This window comes from Gekko japonicus, unplaced genomic scaffold (genome assembly GCF_001447785.1).
Source record: "Gekko japonicus isolate JY-2015 unplaced genomic scaffold, Gekko_japonicus_V1.1 scaffold2457, whole genome shotgun sequence".
In the NCBI taxonomy this organism is placed as follows: Eukaryota; Metazoa; Chordata; class Lepidosauria; order Squamata; family Gekkonidae; genus Gekko; species Gekko japonicus.
This window is the reverse complement of record NW_015176049.1, coordinates 62,026-88,469: the sequence shown is the minus strand read 5'-3', so window position 1 is coordinate 88,469 and position 26,444 is coordinate 62,026. Positions and strand designations below refer to the sequence as shown.

Below are 26,444 nucleotides of genomic sequence, written 5' to 3'. Positions count from 1 at the left end.
CTGACAAAATCACACGGAGACAGCAATCAGTTCTGAAACTAATAAGCAGGGGTAATTTCATAGAAAAAGAGGTGCAGGAGCTCATTAGCATAACTCATTAGCATAACTCATTTGCATATGCCACACCCCCTGACATCACCGGAAGTGTGTCAGAAGGCAACACCCACCCCTCAGGCTCCACTGGACTGTTTGGGATTGCTAGCTATTTGGGGGTGGGGAACGTGCAGATCTGTCCTCACAGAGGAGGGAGAGCTTGTACCTGAATAAAATTTGGTCTTAAAGGTGCCACTGGACTGTTTTGGACTGGGGGGGGGCCTCCGCAACTTACCTGGCTGTTAACCCTCTTGTCTATGCTTAACAATGGTGAGTATCTATTTGCTTTTCCTTCGGTCACTATTATTTCACCTTTGGGCAAAGTGTCCTTTTTACATGGATCATGCTTCATTTAAATTTAGGGCTATATGAAGTGTTTTCGATTTTGTAGAGCACAGCTTTGAGGGAGGGTAGTTAATAATTTTTTCCAGTAAACCATGCTCACCTTTTTTTTTTTACTGGTTGTTCATTGCCCAATCTGCCCATCCCTTTTGTTTTTTTCTTTGTTTTTGTTCCATACTAGGACCCATTCTCCCTGGGATGGCTATCCTACCAATCAAGGATTACTCAGAACAAACAATGGTAAAATGAGTTGGATCCACCTCAAAGCCAGCCAGCTGAGGCGAGGGCGGGGGGAGCAGCCGGCCTCACCACCAGCCTCGCTTGGGAGGGGGGAAGCAGCCGGCCTCGCCACCACCGTCGCCGCCTCGAAGCCAGCCGGCTGGGGTGGGGGAGCAGCCGGCCTCACTTGGGAGGGGGGAGCAGCCGGGCTCGCCGACGCCGTCTTGGAGCCAGCCAGCCGTCCGGGGCGAGGGCGGGTGCGGGCGGCCGCGAGTCCCGGGCGGCTGCAAGCTGCTGGCCCTCGCTTGGGGGGGAAGGAACGGGGTGGTGGTGGAGGACATGGAGGAACCGGCAGGATGGGGGCGGGAGAGCTTACCTGCTCCTGTTGGTTCCTCCTCCGTCAGCTCAGTTTGAAGCTCCCCTGCCCCCCCCCGCGAGTTTCGCGGGTCTTCTTTCTTGTATTTATATAATTTTCTGCACACATTTTTGTATAATTTTGTGATTATTATTGAAATATCATCTAGCGCAGTTGCCTCAGAGTTTCTTTCTTCTTTTTGCGGTCTGTTCTGTGACTGTGACCATCATTTTTGAGCCAGCGTTATTATTCAATCCAGGTTATGCCTGGGGGGTGGGGAGCAGAAGATGTACCCTCCTAAACAGCTCTAGGTTTGGTCAGCGCCTGGGGGAGGGGGGCTCCTAAAAAGGCCGCATTGCCCCCCCCACGCCAAGATAGAAAGGCAGGGCATTTATTTCATGCTTAATTAAGTAAATTTAGTTATTTCATTTATCTAAGTGTAAGAAAGGCTCTTGAGAGTCCCCGGGACGGCAAGGAGATCAGATCAGTCAATCCTAAAAGAAATCAACCCTGACTGTTGTTCCCTGGAAGGCCAGATACTGAAGCCGAAGCCCAAATACTTTGGCCACCAAATGAGCAGGGAGCCCTCACTGGAGAAGACCCCGATGCTGGGAAAGACGGAAGGTCAAAGAAGAAGGGGACGGCAAAGGATGAGATGTTTAGACAGTGTTATCGAGGCAGCGAACATGAAATTAAGCAGACTCCGGAGGACAATGGAGGACAGGAGGGCCTGGCGTGATGTGGTCCATGGGGTCACGAAGAGTCGGACTCGACTGTGCAACTGAACAACAACAAGAAGAAAGGCAGATAAGCGGGTTCTAGATCAAATCAAGGCTGAATTCTCCCTAGAAACTAAGGTTGCGGTCACACGCACCAGATAAAACGGGTGTGTGTGGGGGAAGCGAGGCTATTCCTTCCAGAGGAATTTGACCCGCAGTTGCATGACCACACAGTCCTTTGGTGCCACGGCGTAATCAGACGCAACCGCGGGTGAGTCAGGTTTCCAATGCACTTAAACAAGGAATCAGTGAATCGCACCTCTGCATTGAGGGCTCCCTATGGAGCCCTATGGAGTGTGCGATGCTGTGCATACTGAGAAGGGTGTGTGTGTCAGACCATCCCAACGCCATGAGAGCGCGCTGGAGCGATCAGACGGGAAAGTCCATCCGTGGCCCATAGCGACCCATTTGCTACCGGACTTTCCCTGGTGCCTGTTTACTGTCCTTCTGCGGCAGAGCAACACGGGATGCCGACGGGTGCGGGGCGCTTCCCAGATGTTTGTGTCTGATCGCACCTTTTAAATCCACCCAGCATTTGCGCCTATGTTGGGGCTAATTGTGCGAATGATCGCAGCCTAAAATGACCAAATGGCGGTTATTGGACTTGGGTCACATTACGGGGAGACGAGAGTCACTGGAAAAGACAGTAATGCTAGGAGAGGTTGAAGGCAGCAGGAGAAGAGGAAGACCCACAACATGAGTTGAAGATGAAGAAAATAAGAGATTGGATTTATAACCCGTCCTTCACTCGAAGTCTCAGAGCAGCTGACAATCTGACAAGAGAGACAGTTTGGTGTAGTGGTTAAGTGCGAGGACTCTAATCTGGGACAACTGGGTTTGATTCCCCACTCCTCCACTTGCACCTGGCTGGATGACCTTGGGCAAGCCATAGTTCTGATAAGAGCTGTCCTTGAAAAAGAGCAGTTTCTGTCAGAGCTCTCTCAGCCCCACCTACCTCACAGGCTGTCTGTTGTGGAGAGGGGAAGGGAAAGGAGTTTGTAAACCGCACTGAGACACCTTTGGGTAGTGAAGGGCCATGGGGTATAAAGCCAATCTCTCCTTCCCCTTCCCTTCCCCACAACAGACACCCTGTGAGGTAGATGGGGCTGATAGAGCGCTTTTGAGGACTGCTCTTGAGAGATCAGCTCTGAGAGAACTGTGACTGACCCAAGGTCACACCAGCAGCTGCATGTGGAGGAGTGGGGAATCAAACCCAGTTTTCCCAGATTAGAGTCCGCGCTCCTAACCACTACACCAAACTGGTTCTCCGTGGATTGACTCCATCAAGGAAGCCACAATGGCCCTCAGTTTGTAAGACCTGAGCCAGGCTGTTCACGACAGGGTGTGTGGGAAGGCATTAGTTCATAGGGGCCGCCGTAAGTTGGAAGCACCTTGATGGTGCATAAATGCACGCACACAAAATAACTTGACACCTAATGTCAGTTCTCCATCTGGAAAATGGAAGTCAGGGGGCGCTCCGAGTCTCGTTCGTTCTGGCGGGAAGCTTCAGCAAGAAGCGGCATCTTGCAGAGATCAGAGTCACAAGAGCTGCCTGCAGCGTTCTCACCGCTCCACACCCCCCCCCACCGAGCCGTGCCGTCTGTCCTGGGAATGTCAAGTTCAGAGGGTTAAGGAAACAGCGGGTGACGTCATCTGCCCCTGTTTGCTGTGTGGAGGTGAAACAAGGAACAGGAAAATAATGATAACAAAACGGCTGGGAATAGGAAACTGGGCGGGTGGCGTTTTGTCTCCTTTCCTGCCCTCGTGAGAAGGTCGCGCAGTCATGGGGGAACCTCTGGATGCTACCCAGTTGTGCTGCTCTTTCCAACTTGAGAATCCCTGGCTTTCCGTTCTTGCCTCTTCCTTGTGGCAAACCCCCTGCACTGTTTTCTGTTTCCTCGTGCCAGTGGTTTCCTGGTAAATTCACACTGTTACCACTATTTGGGCATCCTTTGCATAGCAAAAGAGACAGACCCATAATCCCAGCAGTGGAAAATGGGCAGAACAGAGACGCTTATGCAGCAATGTGCACAAGCGGGAAAGGGTTGATCAAGAATTTAATGGGGGGAATTTGGCATTAAGGGGCTTATTTCTGCTTATTTCCGCCGACTGCAGCTGCTGTGCCAGTTTGGTGTAGTGGTTAAGAGCACGGACTCTAATGTGGGAGAACTGGGTTTGATTCCCCACTGTTCCAAATGCAGCTGTAGGTGTGACATTGGATCAGTCACAGTTATCTCAGAGCTGTTCTCTCAGGGGCAGTCCTCGAAAGAGCTCTCTCAGACCCACCTGCCTCTGTTGTGGGGAGGGGAAAGGGATTGTAAAGCGCTCTGAGACTTTGAGTGAAGGGCCGGGTATAAATCCAATCTCTTATTTTCTTCATCTTCTCTTCATCTCATGTTGAGTCTTCCTCTTCTTCTGCTGCCTTCAACCTCTCCTAGCATTATTGTCTTTTCCAGTGACTCTTGTCTCCCCGTAATTCCCCACTCCTCCACTTGCAGCTGCTGGTGTGACCTTGGGTCAGTCACAAGTTCTCTCAGAGCTGTTCTCTCAAGGGCAGTCCTCGAAAGAGCTCTCTCAGCCCCACCTGCCTCACAGGTTGTCTGTTGTGGGGAGGGGAAGGGAAAGGAGCTTGTAAGCCGCTCTGAGACTCCCTTGGGTAGTGAAGGGTGGGGTATAAACCCTCTTTCTCTTCTTCTCCTGTGCCCTATAGAGGCTGTGATTGTGGCACATCTCTTCACACATTGTGGTCTGCACGGGGTTGGGTCTGGGGCCCCAACCTAGTTCTCCCCAAGTCCACTGTGTTTTTGGCACCTGGTTCAGGTTGTGATTGTGGCACAGGTGAAGAAGAGTCTTCGGCCTCCCCCCCATTTTTCTGGCCCCCAGCAGTCCTGGGGGTGCACAATGGTGCATTCATGGGTCAGATGGCATCCCCATGCCCTGCCCTGGTCATTTCAGACCAGGGAAAGGGTGTGGGCAGATAGGTTGAAAAACTCTTTCTCCGTTAGGGTAGCCAGGTCCCCACGGGCCATCAGAGGGGGATGGGAGGGGTTAGGGTTGCCAGATCCAGGTTGGGGGACTCCTGGAGATTTGGGGGTGGAGCCTGGGGAGGACCGGGACCTCAGTGGGGTAGAATTCTCCAAAGCATCCCTTTTCTCCAGGAGCACTGACCTCTGTAGTCTGGCAATGAGCTGTAATTCCAGGGGATCCCCAGGTCCCACCTGGAGGATGGCACCCCTGTTCTCTATGCCGGCTTCAGTCAGGATCCGGATTGGGGATCCATCCCTCATTTCTCTTTCTGCATTGCTGAAATATCAGCTAAGTCTTGATTGGTCTCCCCTTTCTGAAATTTCCCCCAGGGTTTGTATCGCAATCCCCCCCCCCCTCTGCAGCCTACCTTTATGCTACCGAAGACTAGGATTTGGTGTGTTGTTTCAATGGGTTCAGGATTCCAGATTCTGACCCTAAAACTCCCATTATTGTGCTTTGCAGGACGCGTTGCCCCTGCTCCGAACTTGCCTTCGTAGGGAGCAGAGAAATATTCTGGCCTGGCTCTCCACTCTTCCGTTGTGTTTAGCATTTCTTTTTTAAAAAAGAGAAGCTCGAGGGAAGGTTGGCATGCCATTCCTGACTCTTTGCGTTGGGTGGAAAGTGTGTTCTGCTCTTCAGAGTCGGAGCGAGTGGGTATTTGCGCTCCCATCTTCTGCTGCTGGGAACCGGGCAGGCGGGCAGCTGTGTTTGTCCCCGTATTTTTCCAGTCGGCAGAGGGACCAAGGCCGAGCTGCCTTTTCCCCAGTTTGCGGAGCCTCGTGTGAGAAAGCAGATAGTGAGGGGAGCTCGCCAAAGGAGAGGCCGAGGCTGCGAGGGAAAGATAAAGAGGTTTGTGGCAACTGGCACGGGCTGTTTTTCGGGTTCGGAGGGCGGCAAAACTGGCTTTTTGACATGCACTGGGTGTACAGCCCGCTGTTTTTCTCAGGCTGCCTCCTCCAAATCTATATTTACTTGCTGGCAAATGTCGCTTCCAGGAAATACAAATATTGAATGTACATGTGCTTCTAAATATTTAATAGGAAGGCTCCTGTGAACAGCTGCGGAGAGGCGCCTGGTGGGTCGCGGAGTCCCTTCGGGGTGAGTCTTGTCGCTCTTGGTGCTGTGCCCATGTGCCCACGTCGTCTTAAAACTGCTGGAATAAGCAGGGGGTTGGATCCCTTTAGAGCCTTGCTGGATCAGGCCCACCCAGATGTTGCCCCAAAGCCCATAAGGAGGCCATGAAGGCTGATGGCCTCTCCTGTGGGGTTTTGCCTCCAGCATCTGGTACTTGGGGGTAGACTGCCTGCGCACATGGAGGATTGAATTATCTGGCATGGTTAAACCTGCTGGGGAGGTTGTGGAGAACAAAGTTGTTTGGCTACCCAATTGGAGAGCCAGTGGTTAGAGTATTATGTCTGAGAGTGTGAAGCTCGGAGTCCAACCTCCGTGTTAACAGAGGAGCCGGCTGAGGGAAATTTCTCATCTCTGCCTGAACTAACTTCACTCTGAAGGCGGGGCAGGCATTGGGACCATTTCTGTCTTGTCCAGACTCTTCCTACTCCAGAGAGATGGCCCTGGACAGGGAGGCATTCTCCTCTTCTGCTGTGGCACATGGCATCAAAGTGGTTTTTTGAGCAGGGGGTGTATTTTTTAAAAAATTACATAGTTTCTCGTCCGCTTTTCTCACCAAAACTCAAGGCCGATAACTAGCGTAAGTCTACACAGTCATCTGGATGGGACATCCAGTAAGCAACGTAATAGGATTAGGATTGCAGTTGGGTTGCCAATCTACAGGCGGGACCTGGAGATCTTCTGGAATTACAACTACTCTCAAGACTACAGAGATAGGTTCCCCTGGAGAAAATGACTGCTTTGGAGGGTAGAGTAGGGTTGCCAAGTCATACCTTATCCTGAAGTGGGGGACTCCCATGTTGATCCTGGACCCCGCGCGCACCGCATCCACGTCACCAGGAAGTGACGTGACCACACTGGGCACACTGGGGGCGGGGCCACGACCATCCGAGGGAAAAACATAGTTTTTCCTCAGATGACCGTGGCCCCGCCCCCAGCGTGCCCGGCGTGGTCGCGTCACTTCCTGGTGATGGTCACGTCAGGGTGGAGTTCCCCCCGGGACCCAATCCGGCAGCGGCGGGGAACGGGCCTCTGGGGTGGGGGTTTCCCCGCCCCCCGGGGGGACTTGGCAAGCCTAGGGTGGAGTCTATGGCATTATACCCTACGGAAGTTCCACCTTCTCCCCAAACCCTGCTCTTTCCAAGGTCTTTCCCAAAATCTCCAGGGATTTCCCAACCTGGATTTGGTAACCCTAGCCTGCAGATATCTGAAAGCAAGCAGAAATCTGAGACAAAGCTGAAACAAAGTATAGCGATTAGTGTGATATAGATTCAGGTGGGTATCCATGTTGGTCTGAAGCTATAGAACAAAGTCGGAGTCCAGTGGGGCCCCTTGAAGACCAACAAGGTTTAATTCTGGGCATAAGCTTTCGTGTGCAGGCACACTTCATCTGTATATGAATTAAACTCAATTAACGTGATATGCAGAAATTACATAGTAGGCTAATGCGTGCAGGAAAAGTATCTACTGTACACAGTAGTGTAGTCCACAGTCCCTGTTGCATTGTCGAAGAATCCTTCTGAACCGTTTTGCTCCGGTGCAGACTCACCACCTGTGTAAAAAAGGAATAATTAAGTTTTGTGTCGTTTTCAGAAAGCGGGGAGAACCGGGAGCCTTCCTGGCCTCCTCAGGCAGGCCGTTCCGTGAGGTGGGGATCTTGGTGGCCGTTGCAAAGCAATTTCACGCGTTTTCTCTTTTCTGCAGGCTTCATGCGACCTGTCACCTCTGAGGCCCCTCGCCATGGCTGACACGATTTTTGGCAACGGAAATGACCAGTGGGTGTGTCCGAACGACAGGCAGCTGGCTCTGAGGGCCAAGTACGTGTCCAGAGGAGCCTCCTTTCAGCCTGCTGAGTGGGTAGATGGGGGGGGGATTGTTTTGCAGGCTGCGGGCGGGGAGGCTTTCGAGGTGCCTTCTCCCAAGATTTTTTAAAAACTTAGCCACAAGGGTGTCCTCTTGGCTCTTGATCTAAAGTCCCATGTTTAAGAATATAAGAAGAGTCATGCCGGATCAGACCAATAGTCCATTTTCGCCTTGCACCTGCCAGGACGAGGGCCTTCTGTGTGGTGGCCCCATCCTACCAGCTGTCAGATGGTACTGGGGCCCCGCAGGACTTATCTAAGTTCCACAGGGCCTGCAGAGCAGAGCTCTTCCATTTCGCTTTCCATTCGTTGGGTCTGTTTATGTGAGCTGCCCTTTTAGTTTTATTTGTATTATGTTTTAAGTGGAAGTCTGTTAATATTTTAGCTGTCGTTAGCTGTCTCAAGACCATTTGGCAGCGAGAGGCAGCATATAAATTGAATAATTAAAATAATATAGAGGCTGAGGCCTTCCCTTTATGTTGCCTCCTGGCTCTGGGATGCTGAGGTTTAGTGCCTCTGAATGTGGGAGTTCCCCTCAATCACCATGGCGGGTGGCCCCTGATAGACTTATCCTCCATGAATCTCTCTAATCCCCCTTTAAAGATGTTTATTTAAAGCTGTGGACATCACTACATCCCATGGCAGCGAATTCCACATTTTAATCACTCTCTGTGTAAAGTAGTATTTCCTTTTGTCTGTCCTGAACCTACTGCCCATCAGCTTCCTTGGATGCCCTCGAGTTCTATTTTGAACCCTCCAGGGGGAAAAAAAGCTTTCTAAATGTGGACAATAGGATAATACGTGCAATGACTGTGAACTACGGCATGTTGCTCAGTAGTACCATATAAACCCTAAGCCTGACAGATAAAATGTAAATTGTTCAGTGTGATTTGATATGTAGGGCTACCAACTCCGATTTGGAAATATTTGGAGATTTTGGGGGTGGCGCCTGAGGAGGGCGGGGTAAGGCGAGGGGAGGGGCTTCAGTGGGGCACAGTGCCATAGAGCCCACCTTCCAAAGCAGCTGTTTTCTCTGGGTGAGCTGATCTCTGTCACCTGTTCAGTTGTAATGGGGGAGATCCTCAGCCAACACCTGGAGGCTTAAAAGTAAGAGAGATCACTGGTTGGAATGGTAAGCAAAATGCAGCTGTGATATAATAACTATATCTTTGTATTATCAATGCTTAGTGCAACTCCTTCACCTTTTCACAATCAATAGAAGTTTCTGTTTATAAACATTCCACCAAACATCCAAGGATGACTCCTTGCCAAGATATAGTTATTATATCATGGTTGTATTTTGCTGTTTACCACCACTGGGAGGCTGGCAGCTCTGCTGAGGTGACATTCCTGTGTTTTGTGTTGGGGAGAGGCACACAGAATGCCTTTGCAGATCGGTCCCCCGAACAACGCAAGTTTAGGTTTCTTTTAAAGAAGCAGTTGCTGGCCTACGCTCCAAAGCTGTTTTCTTCCTCCTCCCCTTTCCCCCCTCCTAGGCTTCAGACGGGCTGGTCTGTGCACACCTTCCAGACTGACCGGCAACGCAAGACGCAAGCCCTCAGTGGCCAGGAGATGGGGGTCATCCTGGAGGTCATCCGGCGGGCGGAGAGACTCGACCTGATTGAGCAGCAGCGAATCGGGTACTCTGGCTCGCAGCTTCCTGTCTCCTCCTTAGAAGGCTTCCTGTCCTTTCTCCTTCGATTTGTCTGCCCCTCTGGAGGACTGGTCGGCAGGGGCAGATTCCACAGCCGGTTTATTGGTTGTCCATAGGGTTGCCAAGTCGCGGTGAGGGATCGTAGGTCTTCACAGAATCCTTGCCGCGGGGACAGCGAGATGCGTTGTACCCGCCGTCGCCAGGATCTAACGCGATACGTCGCTCTGGCAACGGGGCTCCAAACAGCCCCATTGCCAGAGCAACGCATAGCGTCATGTCCTGGCGACGGCGGTGCAACACGTCTTGCCGTCCCTGCGGCAAGGATTCTGCAAAGACATGCAGATCCCCCGCCGAGATTTGGCAGGCCTAGTTGTCCACGAGTGCTGCTCACAACGGCGGTGGCTGGTGGGGAGGGTGTGGGCGCAGAGCGCGCGGAGGGTGATGGGACCGCTCGTCACTGAGCCGTGCTGCCGAGAGCGTGAGGAGCCGTCTTGGAAGGGATCCAGAGGAGTCAGCCGTGTAATTGTGTTGCTGCAAAATAGTAAAAAGCCCAGTAGCACCTTTAAAACTAATAAACTTCATTGTAACATAAGCTTTCGAGAAACACAGCTCTCTTGGTCAAATATATCTGATGAAGAGACCTGTGTTTCTTGAAAGCTTATGCTACAATCAGGTTTATTAAAGGTGCTACTGGGCTTTTTACTATCTTGATAGGGGCTGCTCTTAGGGATGCCAGCTCCAGGTTGGGAAATATCTGGATATTTGGGGGGGGGGGCGAGCCAGAGGAGAGCAGGCTTTGGGGAGGGGATGGACTTCAGTGGGGTATAATGCCATAGAGTCCACCTTCCAAAGCAGCCGTTTCCTCCAGGTGAGCTGATTTCTGTCGCCCGGAGATCAGTTGTAATCCTGGGAGATCTCCAGCCACCACCTGGAGGTTGGCAGCCCTACCTACTCTCCTCCTTTCGTAGGGACGTAGGATGCTCCCTGGTCTGCTCTCCTTATCACAGCCGCCTTGCAAAGAGGGTGGGTTGCCAAGCCCAGGTTGGGAAATTCCTGGAGATTTAGGGGTGGAGCCTGGGGGAGGCGGGGTTTCAGGAGGGCCGGGACCTTAGTGGGCGTATACCACCACAGAGCCCACCCTCTGAAGCAGCCATTTTCTGCAAGGGAGCTGATCTCTGTACCCTGGAGGTCAGTTCTAATTCCAGGAGCTCTCCAGGCCCCTCCTAGAGGCTGGCAACCCTAGTGGGGTGGGGTGAGCGCCGAGGTCACTACCACCTCCTTGCCAGTCTCTGCCGCCTCTTCGCAAAGGGGCGAGGACAGGGGACAGTGGCGGTGGCACTCAGGTACGGACCTCCCTCTTGGACCAACTGCTGTCTTTGCAAGCGGGATGGGGAGGTGGTGGGCCTGGTGGGGGCCTCCTTGTGGTCTGAAACCGTGTCCTGGCCTCCTCCAGCCTCCACCTGCTCTTCAGGGTCTCTGGTGGAGCAGGGTCTTTCTGAGCTCCTTTACTTTCCACCACAGACGCCGGGGTTTGTTCCTGGGGCCTTCTGCAGGCCGCCTGGGAAAGGGCTGTGGCTGGGGCCGTAGCCAGCGGTGGGGCATTGGGGGCAGCGCCCCCTATTGCATTTGATGATGAAGAAGAAGAGGAGGAGATTGGATTTATGCCCCTCCCTCCACTACCCAAGGGAGTCTCAGAGCGGCTTACAAACTCCTTCCCCTTCCCCTCCCCACAACAGACACCCTGTGAGGTAGGCGGGGCTGAGAGAGCTCTGACAGAAATTGCTCTTTTTCAAGAACAGCTCTTAACAGAACTACGGCTTGCCCAAGGTCATCCAACCAGGTGCAAATGGAGGAGTGGGGAACTAAACGCGGTTCTCCCAGATTAGATTCCGCGCACTTAACCACTACACCAAACTGGCTCTCCCGGTTCTCCCAGATTAGAGTCCGCACACTTAACCACTACACCAAACTGCAATGCCCCCACTCCACCAAGGGCACCTCTGTGCCCTCAGGCTCAGGCCAGCTGGGCCAGACTCCTGGGGGGGCAGCGAGGACTTGACAGGGCAGCCTGGCTGGGACTCGGCTGGAGGACGGGCAGCAGCTGCATGGGGCGGGCGGGCAGGTGGGTGGTGCTGCTGGCTCCTCTGAGTGGGCCCTGAGCCGAGGGTGCACCTGCCCACCTCTGTGATCCCTGGGAGTTGTAGTCTTTACTGGCAGGTGGCTGATGAAGAGATCAGGGTCCAGGGAGGCTGGATACGGTCCCTGGGTTGGACCCGTCCTACATTTGAGTGGTCTACACTGGCAGGCGGCCAAGGGCTTGGAGTCCGGTTGTGTGCGGTGGGGTGTGCGTGACAGGGCGGCTCGCTCGGGAAAGTGAGAAGCAGAGGTGGTTTGCCGTTGGCTTCCCCCACAGAGTCTCGGCTTCCGAGGTTGGGCCGTGCTGTGCCACCCTCCCTCCCGGATCCCCCTAGAGACTAATAACAAAGACTGAGTCTATATTAATTAGCTCAGTTTAAATTAATTTAATTTAATTAGCGCCCCCTCCCCCAGGCTGTGGCTCAGTGGAAGATCGTCGGCTTGGCATGCAGAAGGTCCCCAGTTGAATCGCCGGCATCTCTAGTGAAACGATCTGACAGTGCGTGATGTGCAAGACCTCCATGTGAGACTCTGGGGAGCGGCTGCCAGCCCGAGTAGACGGTGCTGAGCTGGAGGGACCCCGGGTCTGCTTGAGTGTGAGGCAGCTTCACGGGAGTGCGTCTGTGTGTGCGTGTCTTCTGTTGCAGCCTCCCCCCCTTCCTCGACACTCCTGCTTGATGGGGGTGTCTGTGCATGTGACAAGGTCTGCATCTTCTTGCCGATAAGACAACGACGGTGCCTGCAGCGGGAAAACAAATTGCGTATTCTGTCAGGGCAGCAGAAAGTGTGACCCAGCTCTGGTTGTGGCAGATCCGTCCCCGGAAGATGGATTCTGCTATCGGGAGCATGACGGTAGCCGTGCATTATGAAACCTCAGCCGAAGCGCATAATTGTGGCTTTCTCCTCCAGCGTGCAGAGTCTCCTTGTGAGTTAACTAAGATAACTGCCACCTTAATACTCCATTAGAAAGAGGGATTTCTTTGTGGCTGCAGCCCATTAGGTGCGACCCAAACCGAGCAAGGTTTGAGCGGTTCTAGAGCTGGGAGCAGGATAATATTGAAGCCACACAGAGCTTGGAGCGGCAAGCTGTCCGTGCACCGTTGCCCACTTCATCTCTCTGTAATGGTTTGCCTGGAGTTATGTGCTGGCTTGCCATTTTCTAGATTCCATCCAAAGGGGTTTCTTTTTCTCACTTTCTAGCGTTATTAGCTTATTGGCACCCCCACGCTCACCCCCTCTGGTCCTCTGGTGGCTTCTGTTTAGGGATGGCACCCAGTTTCATGTCTGCATTCTGTCCGTGCACCGTTGCCCACTTCATCTCTCTGTAATGGTTTGCCTGGAGTTATGTGCTGGCTTGCCATTTTCTAGATTCCATCCAAAGGGGTTTCTCTTTCTCACTTTCTGGCGTTCTTAGCTTATTGGCACCCCCACACTCACCCCCTCTGCTCCTCTGGTGGCTCGCGCTCCCGGTGCATTCTCTTTAGGGATGGCACCCAGTTTCATGTCTGCATTGTTTCTATTGGAAATTCAACATTTTGCACACGGGTTGCGTTCAGAACTATTTTGTTGCTGCTAGCGAGTTACACCAGGGGTGCAGCTAGAAAATTTTGGATGGTGGGGCACTGGGAAATCTAGGGGGGCAGGGAGGGGGAGCGAGGGGGGGGGGGGGGGTTTTGGAAAATCAACATTTTGCACACGGGTTGCGTTCAGAACTACTTTGTTGCCGCTAGCAAGGTACACCAGGGGTGCAGCTAGAAAATTTTGGATGGTGGGGGAGTGGGAAATCTAGGGGGGCAGGGAGGGGGAGCGAGGGGGGAGAGAGAGAGAGAGAGAGAGAGAGAGAGAGAGAAATCCCATGGGCAGGCAGGCGAAGAAGAGAAAGGTCTTTCCTTATCTGCCGGCCACACTTGTTTGCCTTGGCCGCTACAGGTGTGATTAATACTCAGCGAGTATGTGCTGTGTGCTACAGTCGTGGCAGGCCTCGCCCGCCCACGACTGTAGCAGAGACTGCATACTTGCCGAGTATTAATTGCACCAGCAGGCCGGCTCTCCTTCTCCTGTAGTGGCAGAAGCAAACAAGTGCGGCCGGCAGGTAAGGGCAGGGGCAGTGGGAGTTGTGGGGCGTGGGTCACAAGTGAGGGGGCACCTCCCCTAAATGCCCCACCGTGGCTACAGGCCTGAGGTACACCCATCCCCTCCCGGGCCGGTACCACTACTGGGGTGCAGGCCCAATGTGGGATGTCAGAGTCAACCTGTTCCACTGATGGTTGGGAGCAGGGGACATTTCCTGCAGGAGCGCACAGGACTCATCTATTTTGACCATGAGGTACCCCTTGCAAGTCCTTGGGGGTTCTCCCATTGTGTAACTGGGCCGTAGTGTTCCTGGGAGAGGCTGCCAGGGGGAGGGAAAGCTGAAGAAAAGGGGGAGGGCAGATAAAGGTAGATTGGCTGGTGGGTGAGCCAGTTTGGTGTTGAGAGCCAGTTTGGTATAGTGGTTAAGTGCGCGGACTCTAATCTGGGAGAACCGGGTTTGATTCCCCACTCCTCCACTTGCACCTGCTGGATGACCTTGGGCAAGCCATAGTTCTGATAAGAGCTGTTCTTGAAAAAGAGCAGTTTCTGTCAGAGATCTCTCAGCCCCACCTACCTCACAGGGTGTCTGTTGTAGGGAGGGGAAGGGAAAGGAGTTTGTAAGCCGCTCTGAGACTACCTTGGGTAGTGAAGGGCGGGTATAAATCCAATCTCCTCTTCTTTTCTTCTGGGTGGGAAAGTGAGGAAGCAGGAGAAGAGGAGAGGCTAATGGGGTTTTTCAGGGAACGGGAGGAGGATATAGTGTGGAGGGGGAATGAGACCCCCCCCAGGTCCTTGCTAGTCCAGCGCTTGTTACTTTCATAATACTGACCAGTTTTTGCACCAGTAGCATAAAATTGGTGTCAAAGTCAGCACAGCAGGAAAGCCAACATCATAAATGAGCAAAATGGAAACGCTCACAATGTCAACAGTGAAGAAATTAATAACTGCATCTTCGGGCGCCCTGGCTGGCAATTCAGTATAATTTGCCGTTCCTCCAAAGCCTTCGACTTGGCTCAGCAGATTTAGAAGGCTTTTAATTTCCAAGCTTGTAGAGCGAAGCCAGACCAAGGAGTCTGAGGAGGTGCACGGAGATTGGTGTGCCCTCGGGCAGAGTGGTTGGGAACTTCTCTCCTCTTTTCGTCCTCCTGGGTTGTGTTAAACTTTCCCTCCATTAATTCTCTCTTCAGACCTGCCAGGCAATGCTTGTCGCCTTGTGTGTGGGTTACAAGCAAAGGGCATACGGAGCAACAGCCTGTATGGCGCAGTGAACGTAGGGATGGGGTGGGGGGAATCCGTTCTGAGATTTCAGGAGCAGGGGTGGCTTTTTGGTTCTCTCACAGGGTGACTCCCTCATCCCCCCCCCCCCCTCCCAGTGCAAAACTTTACCCCCTTCCCCAGAAATGGAACATCAGCCTTACCTGGAGAGGGGCAGTATTTTCCTGCATTTCAGCAGCCATGTCCCAGAATCATCTCACTGTGGCACGGGAATTAAGACGCCGTGTCACAGGGCAGTTTTGCAATGGAGCCTGTTTGCTTCTTGGGTATTGGGAGTGCAGAGAGTTGAGGTGAAAGAGGCTGCTTTTTGACCCTCCTCCTCCTCAAAGCCAGGTTTCCCCTGAGCCGCTGACCAGCTCCACTCTTGGGCCTGGATACTTTTGTAGCCATGATAAAGCGGTGAGTGCCGGGATCAGCTGTCATGTGGGAAAGCGATGTCGTTTTTGGTCAGCCTGGAAATTCCTTCTGGGGCATGCCTATCGTATCCCAGGTTTACCAATCCAGGGAATGTAGAAAGACCCACAGCTGCGGAGCTGCTGTTCTCCAGAGCGATGCCCAAACCTGACCTTTGGCTAGAAAAAGTTCCAGCCAGTGACCCTGGTAGATCTAGGCTTTCTATCAAAGTCCAAAGTGGATCTGGACCTTGCTTCCTCTCAACAGAGTCTCCTCTTTGCAGGCGTTTGGTGGAGCGGCTGGAGAACATGCGGAAGAACAGGATGGGCAACGGACTTTCTCAGTGCCTGCTCTGCGGAGAGACGCTCGGCTTGCTGGGGAGCACTGCTGTCTTCTGCCAGGACTGCAAAAAGGTGAGTTGGTGATTTGACGTCTTGTGGCTTTTGCTGCCGTTGAGTTCACATTGGTGGTTTTGGCTCAGTGGTCTCCAGATGGGTTTATCCAGGACTGGATGTGTGTTCAAAGACCTGTGGGTGGGAAAAGCAACTAAAATATTGCACTGTACAAGAGGAATTCTGTGACCTTTTTAAATTAAGCAAGCGAGTGCCTGTAATGCCTGCTGTTGGCATCGCCCTGCATATGTTTTGGCACCATAACATTTCTGTTTTTAGAAACGTAGAAGAAAATAGGTTGGTGCCTGAGGAATGTGGAGAAAATAGGGGTGGGGGGAAATTGGAGACAGCGCCAGATCCCCTGATTTCCTAACGATGCTCATGAAAAGTCACCACCAAGGTGCTGTGTCATTTTGTGAGAAACTGTGCCCGTTCAGAATATTTAAGCCCAGTATCCTTTAAAATAACCAAAGAAAGAAAGAAAGAAAACAAATCACAGCCCCATGAAGAGTTCCCCTTTCCACAAAAATTGGGGAAGAAGAAGAAGAAAAAGAGAAGAGATTGGATTTATACCCCGCCCTTCACTTGGAGTCTCAGAGCGGCTTACAAACTCCTTTCCCTTCCCCTCCCCACAACAGACACCCTGTGAGGTGGGTGGGGCTGAGAGAACTCTGACAGAAACTGCTCTTTTCCAAGGACAGCTGTGCCAGAGCTTGTGACTGACCCAAGGTCACATCAGTAGGTGCAAGTGGAGGAGTGGGGAATCAAACCCGGCTCTCCCAGATTAGAGTCCGCGCACTTAACCACTACACCAAACTGTCTATTGATCATTCATGAGTTTGGAAAAGAATATACAGTGTAGTGTAGTGGTTAAGTGCGCGGACTCTAATCTGGGAGAACCGGGTTTGATTCCCCACTCCTCCACTTGCACCTGGCTGGATGACTTTGGGCAAGCCATAGTTCTGATAAGAGCTGTTCTTGAAAAAAGAGCAGTTTCTGTCAGAGCTCTCTCAGTCCCACCTACCTCACAGGGTGTCTGTTGTGAGGAGGGGAAGGGAAAGGAGTTTGTAAGCCGCTCTGAGACTCCGAGTGAAGGGCAGGGTAGAAAGCCAATCTCCTCCTCCTCCTCTTCTTAAACAAGTTACCCTTTCACACACCCACAGCTTTCCTGGACTGACAGGGTATTTCTGGCATTGAGAAAGGAAGGATGGTTTTATTTGGAACGCCTCCTTAAACCCAAGAGTTCCAGCCTATTTGTAATAAGGTCAGCTTGGTGAGCCAGTTTGGTGTAGTGGTTAAGTACACGGACTCTAATCTTGGAGAACCAGGTTTGATTCCCCACTCCTCCACTTGCTCCTGCTGGATGACCTTGGGCAAGCCACAGGTTCTGATAAGAGCTGTCCTTGAAAAAGAGCAGTTTCTGTCAGTGCTCTCTCAGTCCCACCTGCCTCACAGGGTGTCTGTTGTGGGGAGGGGAAGGGAGAGGAGTTTGTAAGTCGCTCTGAGACTCCTTTGGGTAGTGAAGCGCGGGGTATAAATCCAATCTCTTCTTCTTCTTCTCTTCCTGGGGTTCTGTGCCATGGTTTATGCCCTGAAAATATGCCTTTTATCACTGAGAAAGGACCCATCTGTGGTGATCCAGCCCTTCCAGTTGACAGAATGAGGTGGCAGGCAGCATGTTTCCAGGCGGCATGAAAGGGCAACAGACTATCAGTTTACGTAATTTAAAAATATCTGTTTACTGCTGGGGGAGGTTCTATTTGGGTTTTTCAATCCCAAACGTCAAAATGAATTAAGACATGAATAAAGCCAGATAGGGAACAAGAAGATGCTCCAGCCGACACTGCGAGCATAATGGGCGTCCTCAGGAAGGCCCTGTGCCGTGCTTCAGTTCAGTGGTGGATTGGGACGTTTAAATGGCCCAGGAGCGTGGGACCGCTTGGACCTAGCCGATAGCCATGACAACAAACAGATGTTTGGCCCTCGTCCCCTCCTGCCCCGCAGCTGCGTGTGTCCAAGGCAAGCAGGTGGTACGGAGCTGCCAGCGTTGCTGGGACTCATCTCAACTTGCTCTTGGCTGCTGGCAGCCCTGAAGAACAGCAGCCCGCCAGGAACTTTAAAAGTGCCTCGGCTTCAGTTGAATGATTGCCCTGCAAATGTGCTTAATTCTGCTTTTTAAGAATCGGAGGTGTGAGAAGCTTTGCAGGGTACTAAACACCTCTCTCAGCCACTGGGAAATTTACTTTGCCGCACCTTTAACTTCTGCAGCGTCTTTAGTGTTCCTTACATGCTTTCAAGCAGATCTCCATGAGGGTGGGAACAGGAACGAAGGAAGGAAGGAAGGAAGGAAGGAAGGAAGGAAGGAAGGAAGGAAGGAAGGAAGGAAGGAAGGAAGGAAGGAGAAATTTCCCTGAACCTGATAGGCCATTACAAGTTAAAACTTACTAAAATTTTAAAATACAATGTCCATCTTTGAATATTCACTTTCACACTCAGAAATGCTGATTACCTTGAATACAATGGGGAGGCTGCTATTGGGCCTCCCCATGTGGGAGCATATTCCGCCTGCGCTAAAAGCATTGCACTGGCTGCCTATAGCGTACCAGATTTGCTTCAAGGTGCTGGTGCTTACCTTTAAAGCCCTTAATCGTCAGGGGCCTACCTACCTGTGGGACCGCCTTTCCCCACATGTTCCCCAGAGAACACTACAGTCGGGATCTCAAAACCAGGTCCTAAAGATGCCAGGCTAGCAGCAACCAGGGCCAGGGCCTTTTCAGTGGCAGCTCCACACTGGTGGAACGAGCTCCCAGAAGATGCTAGAGCCCTGCGGCTGGGAACTTTTTCAGTTCTGCAGGGCCCGTAAAACGGAGCTCTTCCACCAGGCCTTTAGTTAAAGAGCCGCATCCAACAACTAAGACCCTGTGCCCAGTGCCACCATCAATAGCCTATGCCTTGCCAAACTGCGATAACAACCGCTGACTGTATTTTTTTAGTATGTCTGCTGCTATTACTACCTCGTCATCACCGTTTAAACTGATACTAGCACTTTTAAGTCTTGTTTTTAGAGCTATATTTATAATTGTTGTTTTACTTGTCAGATTTTATGTAAGCCGCCCTGAGCCTGCCTTGGCAGGGAGGGAGGGATATCAATCAAATAAATAAATAATAAATACTTAAAACCACAAATCCATCTCTAAAGATCCACAGGCAGGTTGAAGAAATACCAACGGCTCATCAGGACATTACGTTTCGTCTAGCTGCTTTCGTGAGAACCACCTTCGCTTTGACTTTCCTAGTGGCTAATGCGAAAAGTGCCACCTTGTTAGAAACAAAGGAGTGATTTCTATGGCCCTGTGAAATGTATATGTTATGTATATGTTATGTATATTCAGAACCTCCATAGCTTTTTACAGGTCTTTGTGCAGCAAAGATTCATCAGTGGTCTTTGATGCACAGGGACACCAAAAAAGAAGGCCCACCCCATTGAATGAGCTCAGAAGAAGGGTTGCGCCCAAAGAACCTCTGATAAGATTCTTGCCGGGGAAAACGCCGAATGTGAAATCTAGCAGTCAGGTTTGATTCGATTATTAAAGTGTTGCTAGGGTACGGTGAGCTGGGGGGGGGGGCAGATTTGGGGACTCAAAGCCATCCCCTACCTCTGTTTCTGATCGGGTTACTGACGCCGTCTTGGCCTCAGTTTCTCACGGGAGCAGCCTCAACCACACGGCAATGCAGAATGACGGGGGAGGGGAGCCTTTGTTGGAAACAGGGTTTCCCAAAAGTGAAGGGATCTCTTCCACATGGGCCTGTCTGCTGCCAGGAACTAAACTGAGAATTAGACACAGGTAACAAACAGAAGCTGATATGCATATAACTCATGTGGCATACAGTTTTCACCCAAGGTTTTTGTGACACATGTTCACCACCATCTATCCTAGATCAATTGTCCTTGAGCCCTGTGCTGTGCTCTTCGGCTAGTTACGTCTCTGCTCACTTTGCTGTCCTTCCTGGCCTCGGCATTTAGTTTGCTAACTCCCGAGGCTCCTTCATGCTCCACAAAGCTTTTAAATTACCAGGAAAGCTGATCCCCAAATGACTGGGGGGGGGGGCTGTGAAAGCCATTTGCAGAATGGTTCCTGGGCAGGTTTTGCATTTATTTAAAGGGGGGGGCAGCGGGTGGTGGTGGTCCATTCTACCACCTCGTTCCCCTGAATGTGTGAACTGGGTCCTCAGTCTGTCACAGTAGGGGCTTTCTTGGCACCTTGACAACTAACAGGTTTATCGTGGCGTGGCTAATTTAATCCCAGTAATCCTCAGATTAATGCCATCGAAGAGGCAGAGAACTTTGTCCGAGGTGCTTTCTCTGACCGGGCGAAGGGGGTGGGACCAGCCACCTTCGGAAACCGAGCTGAATTGCCAAGAAGGAGGGGGTTTAGGGTTGGGGGCTCCCCGGGGGCTTCTTGAAGGGCTGTCGTATAGAGGATGGTACGGGAGTTGTTTTCGGTTGCCCCGGAAGGTCGGACCAGAACTAATGGGTTGAAATTACATCAGAAGAGTTTTTGGCTAAACATTAGGAAGAACCTCCTGGCAGGAGAGCCAGTTTGGTGTAGTGGTTAAGTGCACGGACTCTAATCTGGGAGAACCAGGTTGGATTCCCCACTCCTCCACTTGCACCTGCAGGATGACCTTGGGCAAGCCATAGTTTTGATAAGAGCTGTCCTTGAAAGGACAGTTCTGGAAAGAGCTCTCTCAGCCCCACCTACCTCATAGGGTGTCTGTTGTGGGAAGGGGAAGGGGAAGGAGTTTGTAAGCCGCTCTGAGACTCCGAGTGAAGGGCGGGGTATAAATCCAATCTCTTCTTCTTCTTCAGGTTAAAGCAGTTCCTCAGTAGAGCAAGCTTCCTCGGGAGGTGGTGGGCTTTCCTTCTTTGGAGGTTTTAAGCAGAGGCTGGATGGCCATCTGACAGCAATGCTAATTTTGTGAACTCAGGCAGATCAGGAGAGGGAGGGCAGGAAGGGTTGCCTCAGTGCTTAGTTCTCGTGGCCCTTTCTTACATGCCCGGGGAAATGCTGATCGCCACTTTGGGGGCCAGGAAGCAATTTTCTCCAGGCCAGTTTGGTTGGAGATCCTGGAGGTTTTTTGTCATCTTCTGAGCGTGGAACAGCAGTCACTGGGGGTGCGGTGAATTTCCTGCATTGTGCAGGGGGGTTGGCCTAGATGACCCTGGAGGTCCCTTCCAGCTCTATGGTTCTGTGATTCTGTGAGAGTCGGGGCTGCCAGCAGCCCGACTGAACTCAAATGCTTCGTGGGTGTTTTTTTTCCCCTTCAAAGCACAGTGAGCCAAAGGATGCATTGCTTTGTGAACAGGAACCTTGAAATAATCCTTTCCGTCTGTTCAAGACTGCCCACTTCATCGATGGGGGGCTGTCATCACTGCCCAGGCAAGCCCGATCTGGTCAGATCTCGGACGCTAAGCAGGGATGGCCTGGGCTAGTATTTGGATGGGAGACCTCCAAGGAATACCAGGGGCACAACGCAGAGGCAGGCAATCAAACCACCTCTCTCGCCTTGAAAACCCTACGGGGTCACTTTAAGTCAACTGTGAGTCGATGGCACTTCCTGCTGCCACCACTGTCCGGCCCCTGGGGTCCCAGGAGATTATTGCAGGACCCTGACTGTCGCCCCCCTCTTTGTTGTGTGCCTTCTGTGCAAGGTGGAGGGGCACCAAAATAGAAGAGATTGGATTTATACCCCGCCCTTCACTTGGAGTCTCAGAGCGGCTTACAAACTCCTTTCCCTTCCCCTCCCCACAACAGACACCCCGTGAGGTTGGGGGGGGGCGAGAGAGCTCTTTCGAGGACTGCTCTTGAGAGAACAGCTCTGAGAAAACTTGTGACTGACCCAAGGTCACACCAGCAGCTGCATGTGGAGGAGTGGGGAATCAAACCCGGTTCTCCCAGATGGCCAAACTGGCTCTCAATTAGGGATCTGGCCCTAATTCATGTAATAGAAGTATACATCAAGTCTGATATTTATCATGCTGTGGACCACTGGGGAGCTCTTAATAACTAGCATTTGAAGGAAATGCAAATTATAATCGATGCAAAGCCATCTTTTCTCCCCCCCCCCCAAGCAAAATGAAGTGTTTTGATTCCTTCATGATGTAATGGGGGGGGGAGACTTATTTATTTATTCATTTTTGCTCGATGTCGCTTGGTTTAAAAATCCCAGAAGTGCCCACAAGGGGGGAGTGCTTGACCGTCATTTCCTCTCTTGGGCATGGTGGCTTTCTAAAGCTGGGCATCTCCACTACTGCTGCAGAGGGACAGAAGGGGGTGGTGGCGGCGGTTAATTCCTAAACTGAGAAAGGTGTCGAGGTTCACAAAGGACGGGGGTCAGCTAATGATCTGAGGATGGCTGTTATCTCTTGCGGTGGAGGCACCCCGTCCGTCTGCAGCCGCTAAAACGGAAAGGAGAGTCTTGAGACATTTTGGAGAAGACCAGATATATTGAAACCCAAGCTTAGGTATCAATTATTGTAGTCTTCTTTAAGGTACCACAAGCAGGCTTATTGCGGCATGGATAACGTAATCCCAATAAATCCTCACATTAATGCCATCTGTTAAAGAGCAACTAGGGAGGAGAGGCAGAGAACTTTGTCCAAGGTGCTTTTTCTGACTGGGTGGAGGGGGCGGGATTAGCCACCTCCAGAAACTGAGCCCTGAGAATAGCCCAGGGAAGCCCGATCTCATCAGATCTCGGAACCTAAGCAGGTGTCAATCCACTCTCAGCCTAATAGTCCTTTCATGAAATCTTTTTTTTCCCACTTTTATTTATAGATTTCCATCGTATAACATACTTTTTCTTTCCATCATTTCAATTATTTTAACATAGCTACTTTCCAGAAAGTAGCTATGTTAAAATAATTGAAATGATGGAAAGAAAAGAAAAAAAAAGATATAAAAGATATCCTTTCATGAAATCTTTATCAGAAACAGAGATTTAGCTGTGCACAAGAGAGAACTCTTGTTCAGGCTAAGGAATAGATCAAGGGTTAGGCATTGTATAGGTAATAGACCAATGTCCCATAATGCAATGGTCATGCAGCGGGCATTCACTCCCCGACCCTCTTTCACTCCCCCTGCCTACTACCTCGCACTACAAAGATTATTATCTAGCAACAGATGTTTCTTCAAGGATGAGAGTCTCTTGAGGCTCCTTCTCCATCGGAATCTTTGTGGCAGAGAGGGCTGGCAAGGTTTGAGGCCAAATGGTCGAAAAACGAAAGTGAACTACAAAGACAGAAACAAAAGAAAACCTTAGTCAACGTGACAATCAGCAGAGCCCGATTCTGACAGCAGGGTCGACTCCAGCAAGTACTTGGATGGGAGTCCGCCTTGAAATACCAGAGGTGGGAGGCAGGGGGCAGGCTTTATTCTGCCACCTCTCTGAATATCCTCCAGGCCCCCAGTAGGGGTCAGTCACCAGCGGTCGCCATGACCCACACACATACACACACGTGCAAATATGAAAAAAAATACAAAAAAGAAACCGAGCTGAATTGCCAAGAAGGAGGGGGTTTAAGATGACTACTTAAAAAAATAAATAATAAAAATCAGTTATTGTGTGCATGGCTGGTACATGAGGTCTCGTCCAGAGACGGCCACTGTTTTAGGCCAGGGGTGTGGCTGAGATACGGGTGGGTCTAGGGCAAGCACAGCGAAGGGCAGAAAGAGTTGTGTATTGTGTGCAGCCCACGCTTCCGGTTTCCATTGGATGCTGCAGAAGGCCAGGCTGTAGGGCACCTCACAGGAAGCGGAAGCTCTGTTCCTGAGTAGGGGCTGCACATGGACTAGGCAGTCCACATCTTGTGCAAATGAGCTCAGGCTTCCCGAAATGTGACACTAAAACAGCCCTCTCGCCTGCCCAAGCTGGAGCGGCTGAATTAGGCTGTGAACCCCGGCTAGCATTGGTGACTCTAGTGCTGGGGGAATGCGAAGGGCAGAGGTCATTTCAGGGGGGATCGCGGGGGATCGCAGGTCCCCTGGGTGAGGTACGGGGGGCGAGGCACATGACGAAGCCCTGCCCTCTGCTTCCGGCTGCCCCGCTTCCGGCCCTCATTCCGCTGGGCCAGGGAGGGCCTTCGCGGGGCTTCCTTGCACTTCCGCCGGCCGGGACCATTGGCGGGACCGTTGGGGGCCTTATGACACACTTCCGGTGATGTCAGGGGGTGTGGCCTTATGACACACTTCCGGTGATGTCAGGGGGTGTGGCATATGCTAATGAGTTATGCTAATGAGTTCCCCTAGCTCTTTTCCTACGAAACGACCCCTGGCGAAGGGTACGTTTCACCTTCCCTTGTAGTCTTCCTTGTCTCACTGGGCTCCCACAGCATTTTCGTTCCTGTATGTCACTGAATGGGAAATGTGGTGCAATTGATAGATATTAAATGAGCTGCCATGCGTGTGTGGGAGCAGGTTCGAGAGAGAGGGCTGTCTGTCTTTTTGAACAAACATACACAGACAGAGCAAAACCTTAAGAGTGGCACTTGCTTGTAACAGCCCTGGGAAGAGGCTTCAAAACCAGGTAGGCCATGCGGCGGACTGGGCCTGTATGGAAAGGCTATAGCATTCACCAGCCGGAGTTGCTTTTGCCCCCCCTTTGTCATGTTGCCCGGTAGGGACTTCTCTGGGCAGGCCTGTTTTGACGGTTTCTCTAGCCCGCCTAGTCTCAATCAATAGCTGTTAGTACCATCTGTGGCTGTCGCTGTTCAATCCAGTGCTTTCATTTCTCCTCACGGCTCCCCCCGGCATGCCGGAATAGTGCTGTTTTCTCATTAGGAGGATTGATTTCTGTGGCACTCTGGCAGTTTCCCCCCCCCTTACCTCTCATTTGAAGCACTTCTTGATCTCCCCCCCTCGGAAGTGTGGTTTGTTTGGGGCTTTTCCTCAGGACTGTGGGGGCAGGTTCACCCCAGAGCCCTTCTTACTTGTTTTGGCCCCTGTGGTTAGACCCGTAGCTACGGTGGGGCTGTTGGGGGCTCCGCCCCCTTTCTTAAAAGCACAGCCCCAGAAGAATTTATCCTGTAAATGCTTTCTTCAATAATTTTTAAACATTGTTTTAAAGGCGTCCACTCCTTTAAGCAGAGTGGGGTGTTGTAGTTGACTAATTCCTGCACTGAGCAAGGGGGTTGGAGTAGGTGACCTCTAGGATCCCTTTGAACTCTGTGTCAAGAAACTGGTCTCCTTTAAGAGAGTTTTTCAGCCTAAGTGTTCGCTTTCTTGACTATAGAAGTCATCCCCCCACCCCGCCGACTAGTTATCAGAATTGTTGCTTAGGCTGGCAGAAGAGATTAACCTGCAGCAGCTGAGAAGTATCATCTCATGTAGTTGACAGCTTCCAGTTTAGAGATCTATCCTGGTAGCAGCTCTCTTTTGGCTAAATGGCTTTTCTTTGTGCACTGAGAACCAGCCCCACCAGAAAAAAAATTGCCCCGCAAGCCACAAAATCCTGGCTATGGGCCTGCTGCTGTGGCTCACGCGAGAACTTGGCGGGGGTGCCTGGCCCAACAAAGGGCCTCCTGGCAGGAAGAGAAGAGACTGGATTTATACCCCGCCCTTCACTACCCGAAGGTGTCTCAGAGCGGCTTACAAACTCCTTTCCCTTCCCCTCCCCACAACAGACACCCTGTGAGGTAGGCGGGGCTGAGAGAGCTCTCACAGAAACTGCTCTTTTTCAAGAGCAGCTCTGACAGAACTATGGCTTGCCCAAGGTCATCCAGCCAGGTGCAAGTGGAGGAGTGCGGAATCAAACCCGGTTCTCCCAGATTAGAGTCTGCGCACTTAAGCACTACACCAAAGCCAGGGCTACCCCCTCGACTGGCATCTCTGCCTCTGACCTGCTTCATGCAAGCAAGGAGCTCGGTGTTGATGGTCAAAGGACTCCGGGGTGATGTTTCACGTGACCTACCTTGTTCACTTGTGTCCCTCATCGCCCATGTTTCCATTTTTCGAATGGACGCACCAGTACTGCAGTTCCCGTGCCCCAATCATGCACAAATAGGTCATTCTGGGCTTCTAAACTAAAGTCATCATACCTATTCATTGTGAGCCTTTTTCGTTCCGCCTGTTGTCTTTGCTAGTAGGCTCATTTCACGTCTCTCTTTGAAAGCATTTTTATGTCCCAGACCGTTTTAATGCAAAAACGGGCACAAACACCCATTCTCCTGTGGACTGTCGGGCAGGGGAAACCACAATTTTCTCTCGAATACTGAGCAGCCGTACAAAAATCTCTGACTTTGGAATCCTTGTAGAATAGACAAGAGATGTTATTTCTAGAACGACCGATTGTTCTTCAGAAAGGACTCTGTGTCTCTCTGGGCACTGCAAAGGCCAGGCCAGGCAGTCTCTACATAGAAAGAACCTGGTTCTCCCAGATTAGAGTCTATGCACGGAACCACTATACCAAACTGGTGAAAGGGTGGTGGACTGAGGCAAGGTGGTAAATCATCTGTTAGGAAAAGTGTCTTCTTAGGGCTGCACCTCTTCAGGATGTAAGCCTTGGGGCTGTGGCTGTGGAAGGTCAGTAGTTCAGCAGTTCGAGACCCAGGGGTGCCGCATGACGGAGTGAGCTCCCGTCTCTAGTTCCAGCTCCTGCCAACCTAGCAGTTCGAAAGCAAGAAATTGCAAGTAGATAAATAGGAACCACTTCGGT

The 26,444-nt window shown here is 51.6% G+C and overlaps 1 protein-coding gene across 1 annotated transcript in view; it reads left to right on the top strand.

The window, feature by feature from the left end:
* The window catches only part of RPH3AL (rabphilin 3A-like (without C2 domains)), an 88,099-nt gene that overhangs the window by 11,145 nt on the left and 50,510 nt on the right, over positions 1-26,444 (top strand). The window contains exons 3-6 of the mRNA XM_015426679.1: positions 5,856-5,913; positions 7,651-7,763; positions 9,305-9,448; positions 15,623-15,752. Coding sequence (XP_015282165.1) covers positions 7,687-7,763; positions 9,305-9,448; positions 15,623-15,752 — 351 coding nt within the window. The 5' untranslated portion in view covers positions 5,856-5,913; positions 7,651-7,686. The remainder of the gene's footprint in view (positions 1-5,855; positions 5,914-7,650; positions 7,764-9,304; positions 9,449-15,622; positions 15,753-26,444) is intronic.